Raw genomic sequence first — 10,000 nt, forward strand, 5'->3', positions numbered from 1 at the left:
TATTGAGCCAAAAGCTTTTTTCGTCTGTTTCTCCAACAGAGATATCACTTGCATGTTAGGTTTGCTTTAAGTACTGACCCGTTTATATTCTACCACTGTAATACGATAATATTTTGTCCAGAAAGGGAGGGGGGAGAGGTCAGGGAATTTTAGGATGAGTTCCAGACGAGGGTCAAGACACTTCAATCCCTTACTCCCCCCCCCCCCCCACCTGCTAATTTTCGACAAGTCCTTAATTTAATTCACATGCTGTTCCATGCACCCACTGGCAGGAAACAACTTGCAATATTTTTTTTTTGCTTACATAATAAAATTTTACTACGACTCAGTGATAGTTTCATGCAATATAACAACAACTCAAGTTAAGAGTAAAGACAGAGTGGTTTTTGTGTAAGTGTCGTAGAAGTGCTGAAAGAGATGCAATTTATAAGGTCACTAATAACTCACGAAACAAAATTAGCATGTTTTTTTTCCATCTTCACTACGCATCTTAATAAAGATTATTGTGTTGCATGGTCTTGTCACACCAATTCACAATAATTTGAAGGAAAGAAGAAGCCAAGCAAGCACACAAGTTAAGAAGCAAGTCCTTAAGCATCACAAGGACTTCAATAGAAAATAGGCAAAATAGGAATGAGAGTAATCTTTCATTAACATGACCACTGGGACTTGTACCATGGGGTGTGGAGTGGGCACTGGCAAGTGGGATTATACCCTTCTAGGTTCTCAAGGTAAGTCTTGGCAACAATTCGCCTCTCTCTTCCCAATGAACCCCTCTTGGTACCTGCAGCAATATGCCCTTAGATGAATATCACAGATTTTATTAAAAGGAGAACTCAAACTCTACCCATGTACTTTATTCTTTTGCAACAAGTAATAGATGATATGTTTATGTTTGACAACAACCCTAAAATCAAATAACCAAATATCACTTCCAGTTTAAAAAAAAAAAACTATCAAAACAGCAGAGTTGGCCACAGGGTTGTATGAGTTGACACTAAGAGACCATCAGCTCTTAATCTAAATTGACATTCTGCAAAGGGTAGGCCCACCACTGTAGATTTGCACTGTTCAGGTCCTTTACAATCAAATTTGCTGAACACTAGGTTTGTTTTCTGGCTTACTTTGTTATGAACAATAATAAAATTTTTTGTTAACTTTTTTGGTTTTCTTTTGGTGGTGGGATTTTCTTTGCATATCCAGCATCATTTCTTTCATTCATTGCAATATATGCTAGGCAAGTCTAAATTAAATCACAATTAAGCGATATCCATAAAATTCTCTGGACTTAAATTCTTGATATTAATCTTTAAAAAGGACAGAGAGCAGATTTATCAATTATTATTAGATTTAGTAACACAATCCATTTAAAAACAAAACACTCCAACAATAAAATAATTGGCAAGCCAGAAAAAAATTCAAAGTCACTTGTGACAAATTGGTTGACTAAAATTAATGCAAAAATGACATTGTCTTGAGTATTCTGGACTAGAAGAGCAGTTATTTTCAGCTCCTCTTTTATGATAAATTTTAACAGTGGTCTATTTTTGACTGTGAATGAAAAAATATAAATTTATTTGATATATACAATTGGGCAATACAAGCACAGGTGTTTGATAACAATAATAATTAGCATTAATATAAGTATTGTTAATTTTGTTATCAACACCTTGCACACAGTGACATAGAAGCATGACTAAACGTGCCTTCACTGTGACATGACCCAGTAGGAAGTCCATGGGAGGGGCCTCCCTCTCTTTATTTGTGGAGCATAGCCCTGGGATCATCAAAGTGAAAGCAATGGTGTACATGGCAAGGTTGAAAGCAGTCTCCCACCCACCCCCTGTCTGGATCTGCCACTGTGTAAGACTGGTAAGTTCACAGAAATAATTTCTGTGAACTTACCAGTTCTATCTGATAGAGCTGCATCCTTATAAAAAATGTACCACAGCCTCAACGAACCATTTATCGAGTACACAATTTACTATGAAATACTGTAAACCTAATGGTGATACAATGATGAAGATGATTAATATTATTGTAATACTTTTTATTAAGCAATTTCAGTGGTCATCATGCCTTTGTTATTACAAGAGCTAAGAGCATAATAATTACAACAATTCCTAAAAGTATTATACACAGCATTTTTCGGGATGCTTTCTGGTGCTTCTCACCCTGGTAAAGACAACAAATAACAACAAAATCATTGAATGAAATGAATGTACACATGTATTTCCAATAGAAGTGCAGGTTAATAGAGAAAAGTGATCCTTATACTTATACTTATTTGGACAATTTCACCAATTGACTCCAGAACTGCCGCCCACTGATGAGTAAAATTGTCTGGCATTATTTACAGAGTAAAATCTATTAATTCCAACTCCCAGGGGTCAATGGCTTTAAAGCAATTGTCTCTTCATCCATCAAGTCCTTCACGGGAACACATGAGGCCAACTATTATGGTTATACAGCTGGAAATCTGTATGCTAGTTTTTCTTTCAGTTATTAAATATATAGTTGTACTTTGTCCATATTTTTTGTTGTTTTCGCCCACACGCTTGTAGCTTTTACTCTCAACTCAAAAGAGTCATTGAGCCGAGAAAAATTTTCATAATGCCCAGTCATTACAAGAAAATCTTGCCCGCTCAGCAGCCAACCAGGGCGTGTGTACTATTGTAGCCATATAATAAGTTAGAATATTACTTCATGTAGGTACTTCTATTTTTCAATATGTTACAAATACCATCAATAAAGCAAACTAGTAAGTGTGTAACAGAATTGAATTGCCTAGTATCTATGAACTGCTAGGTTTTCAAGTTAGATACTAGTCAACTGTATCATGCTCCATGCCAAACATTTGCAACAGGATTAAAAGGAGCCTCCACGACTTTTTCTCTGCGCATTTTGATCCGCTTGACCCAGTTTTGAAGGCAATAATATTATTTTACATCGTACTGAAATATACTATATTATATTTCAGTCTCAAAAAGGTATTATTTTGCTTGGAGCCAAACCACAGAGGATCTTTAATGATTTCTTGGTCTCTCGCTTTTGTCAAAACTTACCACACATTCAATCTATCGGTACATGTATGTTGCATAGTCTTACCTTTTTTAGTTGCTCTAGACCTTCTTCCACTTGGACAGCAGCTTGTTCGACATTGTAATCTATTCTATCCAATATTGTTCCCTGGAAAGATTACAGGAAGTAGTTTGTAATGACCACTCACGTGGGCTGAAAGGGTCACCAGGCCAGAGTTTTTAAAAGCAGCTAGCTGCTGGCAAAAAAAGCCACCGATAGACTTTGACAAAAGTAATTGTGACAAGTTGCTATAAATTTGAAATACAATCTTTATGCTGTTCCCTAAAATGTCACTGGTTCACACGTAAGCTCTCTTAAACAAGCAAAACCCCCATTCTGCTAATGGTTACACGAGAGTCTACGAGTGAATCGGTGACCTTTTTGGGAACAACATAAAAAGTGCAACAAATCTGATCCCAACCAACGTGTTGTCCCTTATCCAATGTGGACTTACATGTAATGGGGCAATATTGCGCAGCACTCTCAAAAAGACCCAACATTGTCAGGGGGGAGAAAACTTCGCAAGTAAGAAGGGATGATAAACCGATTGGGATGGTAAACCTACTGGGGGTGTCAAAACACATTTGATGGAAATAATTACAATATTATATTATAATTAACAATAATTATTATTCCACGAGTGCGCATTGGATATGAGATGATAGATAGCCAATAAGGCACGTAACGGTGAGTTGGCTTTTATCATCTCATATCCAACAAGCACGAGTGGAACAATAAAAACGCCCCAAAAAATGACCTGCACGCTCACAATTTTGCAGAGCATGGGGCTGATATACCATGATGGCTAAGCCAAGGAAAACTCTTGAATTGCATTATCCAATGATACAGTTTTTAATAATTATAATTATTATCATGTTCCTATAGTACTCAATTTGCAATGCTTACCAAAGACATGAAACATGTAGCAACAATTTAGTGGGAAGGTTGCTAGAAAAAAAAAATACTCACCTGTTCCACAATCATGGTAGCAAGGTCCCTGAAGATTTCATTAAGTTCTGATATAGATTGCACAATGGATTGTATTTCCTTTTCCCTTTGTTCTATTAAGGCCGAATTTTCCTCAGCAAGTCTCATTTGATCAGAAGTAAAGCCCTGAAAAAGACAAACAGACCACAAAAACAAGTACATGTAGTCTTGAATCATTGGGTTGTTGTTGGTGCTGTTGCTGGAGACAAATATCTTGATTACTGGCAATTTCTGGGTGAGTGTAGTCCTGTCCAATAGTGCAACTTATAGATTTTACTCTGTCTAACGCCAGACAATACTTGTCAGTGGGGCCCCCCACAGGGCTTAAAAGTGTTAACACTGTTTTTGTTGACCAATATTATTTTGTTCAATCTGAGTATCTTCACCTTGTAACTTCCACTCAGGTTGCCAGAACATCAGTCACCAACAAAAGCTTTCTGATTTAGATTTATGATTTATGATTTACAGACTTTGGCAGTCAAGCTGGCAGAGCGCCATAACATCTTGCCCCAATTACTGTGGCCCCTTTTTTTACCCTCCCAACCATGATACTCAACAGAAGACAGACCACAACACCGGCAACTATGTGCCCTACTCTTAGCAACAAGTGTGTGGGTAGCTTTCTGCTACTACATGTAACCTGCGTGGCAGGTGCTAGAAAGGGAAAGAGAAAAGCATGTGCGTGAAGAGAGGGAAGCACGAGGGAGAGGGAAAGGAAGTGCTTAGTTCAGCAACGCCATAGTCTTTTCCTTCTCCCTTTCCGTTTCTAGCACAATTTCCCTTTCTGCCATGCAGACTAGACTAAATGTACATGTAAATGGCCAAGGAAAAGCAAATTCCATCAAGGTAGTAATACAAATAACAATAATTATTATTTAATTGTGTTTTTATGGAAACATGTGGTAAAGGAAGATCAAATGATATGATTGAACATTGCAAGGTGTTTAAATGGCTACTTCTGAAAAGATGAGGGGCCTAATCTTGGAATGGACTGCCACTGCACACCTCAGGAGGTGACAGTAGTCTCAGCCTGTTCCAAGCTCTTAGTCTTTTGGGATGAAGGATGAGGCAAGCACGTGAAAAAAACTAAGCAATGACTGGGGTAAGGTGAGAATGGCTCCACTCACATCAGTCTTCAGAATTCTCCCAAGATCGTTGCTTATTTTCACTTATCCCAAAGAACCAAGACCCACCAGTTTCATCAAATTGTGATTCATGTGAGCAACTAAGCAATAAGTACCACAGATCTTATGGCTTTACAGCTTGTTTACTAAAGGCTGGTTGACACAAGTGACACAATTGCAAACAAAAATGCAAGGGGAAATTTATATACTTGTTCCATGCCTCTAGGGTTGGCTTTATCTACCATCTTGAGATCTATTCAATTGCGCATGGGTATTTCAATGTGCTTGCATTTGCGTTCGATGTGTGAACTTCCTTGCACTTGCGCTTGCATTTGCGTCGCTCGTGTGAGCCAGCCTTAAGATCACTTTATTCAATTCTCTCACTCTGGTGTGTGAGAAAAGAATACTGACAAGGATGGACTCTGCTAACAACTAACAGTTATCTGCCACCGAAAAAAAACACACAGGGATATACATGTACAATGCAGAGAACTTCAACACCATTTTTTCTTTCACACACCAGCCACTAGCATGACCAGTGTTACAGCAGCTTTCCTCTGGTCAGTGGTAACAGTAAAACCTGCCAACTTACTCTGTCGTAGAGTTCATCATCCTCAACTACATCTTCATTCATGAGGGCACTGCTGGTGGCTGGTAGGCCTGTGTCAAAATACTGCCTTTCCCTTTCCTCACGGTTTTTCAGTCCTGGTAAACCCAATAACAGCAGTGAAGGATGTGGTGTGGTTGATTGCTTAGTGTATTAAATGCACGGTTCTCAATAAGTTTTGGAGTAGACAGCTTAAATATAAAAGTAGGCAGCGGGAGAAGCGAGTGCCACTTGTTTATAGCAAGTTTATGACCGAAAAGTAGACGGCTCTAAATTTAAAGTAGCCGGTTTTTTAGCCGGCTGCCGGCACTTAATGAGAACCCTGATTAAATGTGCACTAGGTTCAAATTCACTTTGACCACACTAATTGGATTTGTCAACAAAGGGATCAAAATCAACTTCACAGTATTATTGTAAAATCAGATTCGATCTCGAATCTAGATATTTTGTTTGGTACGATTCATTCTTCTCGATACTATTTGGCCCTCAACCACCTCATCATTATAGGGACGAAGTATTACCTGTACGTTAATGCCAATGCTAAAACTAAGTTTCAGTTTTGTGAATTTATATCTGTTGTCCATGACAAATTAACATTAGAAAAATATATTGCTACCAAATTAGGTGAATGAGATAATTTTTTGAAAAATGGGCCTTCTTACAAGGTATTGTAACTAGTAGATTATTATTATCATTATCATTATCATTATTATTATTACAACTACTGTTATTTATTTAATATATTTTACACCATTAAGACAATACAAATGACATAACTATGTACCTCAAGGTACAAATATCCAAAACTTCCAATCAGTGTTTTATAACTTACAGCAATGTGTTTGTAAACTTAAACTACTCTTTGTAACCTTAAGTAATCAGTATGTAACTAGAGATATGTAAATGTGTAATTTAGTGTGAATTAATAATTGTAATAGTACAGTTGCAAATTAAAATTTTAAAAAAAATCAGACTCGATCACCAGGCAGGACATTACTGAACCACGAAACAGCAAAACACCATATATGACCCCACCATACATTGAATACTAACTAGCAAAGGTTGGATTTTGAGATTAATTAATTTAGGCTAATTAAGCCTAAAACTTTATTGCTCCTAATTCATTGAGATTAAGATTAGGATTCAGATTAAGATTGAGATTACGAGCAATAACGTTTTAGGCATACTTTGGCCTAAAACGATATTTAATCTCAAATCCACCCTTTGTCAATTAGTATTCAAATGTATGGCAGGGTCATACATGGTGTTTTTGAGTTTCATTTCGCTGTTTTGCTGTTTCGCTATTTCATGCCCACCAGGCACTTACTCTTCAAGTAAGATGACTGTCCCTTTCTAAAGTTAAGTGACAAATCCTGTAGACTAACAGCCAATGATGACATGACATTTTTTAAAAGACGCTGCTCCTGCTTTGAGGCACCTCTGCTTTGCCTTCCTATTCTTTGAATTGACCCTTGACATTGATGAAACATCTACAAGACAAACAATTAGCTTAAATCAGACTTACTTCAGTTTCACAATGTTACAGAGGAACGTGCAAAAGAGTTAGCAGAATACAGCAAGACCCTTACTACAGTGTGACCAGACCACAACACCCAAAAAGCCATGCCCTACTTTTTTGCAAACAGTGTGGTTTTTTAGCATCCAAAAGCTGATCAACAAGTGCTATGAGACAGGGCCCACTGGCTATCCCTCTAATCCAAGAAGACTTGCAAACATAATAACAAAACAAGCATTTTTTTCTCCTTGGTATTTCACGTGAGATGGACCAATAATAATACTAGTAGTAATCTCGGATTATTGAAGTGCATTCGACAGTCACTTAGCCTATGTGTTTCCGTATGGTTTTAAGCTAGAAAACTAAGCATGGGACAAAAAGAGACTGTCATCAGATCAAGATCAATATGTGTGCGAGAATCCATGCGAGGGTCTGCCCCAGCAAACAACAAAAAAATCTCCAGGGTGTCTATTTTGGTGTCCCTTACAGAGAAAAATCTCGATTCAATTTGGCAAGACCACACAATCACCCAATCTGAACAAAATTAGGATGCGGTCTCCTTCAATTGAATGCAATAAGCATTAGTTTAAAAGAAGAAAAGACTATTTACAGGGGAAAAAAACCTTTTACACAAGAGGCAGAAGGAAAGAAATGCCTGAACTTGCCTTCTGCTTAAAAAATTAATTTTTAAAGGTCCAAAGCAGTAAGTGTCAAAGAACAGGAGAACGACAAGTTAGAATAAGATCATTTTCATGCTTATACAACAAACAGCAAAACATCATTTTGCTTTTTGCCATATTTCAAAGAAATGCAATGCTATACCGTATCCCCTCACTGTTTAAACACTTTTTTCAAGTTCTCTACACCGGGTAACCTTAAATTAAAAATTCAAACTAGTTTGAAAAGGTTACTACAAACCTGTGTAATTTCTTTGGTTGTTATTTCTATTGTCTGCTCTTCATCTACACTATCATCAAGTGTTGGCCGGTTCAGATGTCGATCATGGAGGGTAGACAGCTCTTGCACTATGTAAAAAAAAAAATGCCTTTTAAGAACTACATATTATGTAATAATAAACAATAGTTACCTTTCACATAAGGGTATTTTCAAGTGAACTGGATAAAAGAATGTACAGTATTTAGTATATTTATTCAACATTTTAACATTTTGTGAAGTTCGTGTTTCTCAAAGCAAAGTTAAAATATTGTAATATCAAAAGTGCACAGTTATTGAAAACATTAACCCATTGATTCCTGGGAGTGACACTTAAAGTTTCAGATTTTGAAAGGGTGAAATAATCTTGCTTAATACTTGACTGGTAAAAGTTTGAGCTTTGATTTTCATCCAAAGGTTGTTTACTTTGAGGGTAAGTTTTGGACTTAATGGTCTGCCACTACTCGTGTTCCAACGCATGCAAACCCATTTCATTCTTAAACCATTGAGTCTTTGACATCAGTTTTTCCTCAACCCAGCTCTCTCTCTCAAGACTTTTAAAGTTAGTAATGGCCATCCATAAAATAGGCAAATTCCAGTTAAAATAAACAGGTGTCTTTTTTAAATCAAGGCTTAAGACTTGGGTCACTACTGTTTAGTTAACATAGTTTTGAAATCCAAAGAAAAATAAAAGTTCATTTTTTTGGTCAATTAGTAGCACTTTAATTAACAGATTTTACTCTGTCTAACGCCAGGCGATTTTACTCATCAACTCAGGGCATCCAGGGAGACTGAGGAGTTAATGGCTTAAATACTAATTAAAACGTTCAACTCACTTCTTTGTTTTATTCTTGTAATTTCATACTGGATCTGCAAAGTTATATAAAAGTGATTAAATCTCAATGTCTGTCATCCTCCCTTTTAACTTTGAAAGAAAAAAGGTTGACTAAAAGTTTGACGGATAACATTATGGTGTAAGCACTGATCTATCACTAATGGAAGCCAGATTTGAATTTTGGATTCTACAGCGTAAGGTATATGAGTTTGTTGTTGCTGCACTTCAAAACATTTTCCTTTCAATAATACATTTTGATCTGCATTCCCTGTTAAGGTAGCTTGCTGCAGTTTTGTGGGACAGACAGATCTCAAAATCTGCTGATCATGTGCTGACGAAATCGAGCAGTTTTTCAAACGACTGTCGAAAGTAATTACCCGATTGCAATTGCTACGCTTTAATAGTGATTGGTTTAAAAGTCGCGCGCCAGTTTATCAACCAATGGAACTTAGGAAAACCAACACCAATCACTGCTTGCACGCTACATGGAAGTTACATGTACATGGAATTGCTATGAGTTTGGATTGGTTCATTACACTGTTGCACCTGCTGTGATTCGTTGCAGTAATTCCTTTGGTATTTGTTTTACGACATTCTTTCGAAAACCACTCTAAACTGACATGAACCAGTGACCTTAATTCAGATTTATCTTATTATTTTAAATTTATTTTTTCAATAATATTATATTTAATTAACAATAATTATTCTTTTCTTTTAAATTTTAAACATACAAAGGACGTTATAAAAGAAATGCCTACCTCTTCCACAACATCAACCCTGGTAAATGAAAATTCAAATATGTTTTGTAGTTAGAATAATTTTTTTTAAGGTTAAGAAGGGTTCAAAAGAATAGAACAAGGAAAAGCATATTTATTCACCTGGAAGGGCATCAGGGAAAGTTCCTTCTCAAGGGTTGC

At 36.7% G+C, this 10,000-nt stretch overlaps 1 protein-coding gene across 2 annotated transcripts in view; it reads right to left on the reverse strand.

Moving 5' to 3' along the window:
• Window positions 1-841: 841 nt before the first annotated feature.
• LOC137995329 (syntaxin-16-like) overlaps window positions 842-10,000 on the reverse strand; it is a 10,922-nt gene continuing 1,763 nt past the window's right edge. The window contains exons 3-10 of one of the 2 annotated variants that reach the window (XM_068840903.1): window positions 9,842-9,860; window positions 9,085-9,118; window positions 8,234-8,340; window positions 7,127-7,289; window positions 5,785-5,897; window positions 4,051-4,194; window positions 3,109-3,189; window positions 842-2,175 (exon numbers count right to left, since the gene is read on the reverse strand). In XM_068840903.1, the coding sequence (XP_068697004.1) occupies window positions 2,074-2,175; window positions 3,109-3,189; window positions 4,051-4,194; window positions 5,785-5,897; window positions 7,127-7,289; window positions 8,234-8,340; window positions 9,085-9,118; window positions 9,842-9,860 (763 nt within the window). In that variant the 3' untranslated portion in view covers window positions 842-2,073. The remainder of the gene's footprint in view (window positions 2,176-3,108; window positions 3,190-4,050; window positions 4,195-5,784; window positions 5,898-7,126; window positions 7,290-8,233; window positions 8,341-9,084; window positions 9,119-9,841; window positions 9,861-10,000) is intronic. The other variant, XM_068840909.1, reaches the window with a different exon arrangement.

The sequence above is a fragment of the Montipora foliosa genome, chromosome 1 (genome assembly GCF_036669935.1).
Source record: "Montipora foliosa isolate CH-2021 chromosome 1, ASM3666993v2, whole genome shotgun sequence".
Taxonomy (NCBI): Eukaryota; Metazoa; Cnidaria; class Anthozoa; order Scleractinia; family Acroporidae; genus Montipora; species Montipora foliosa.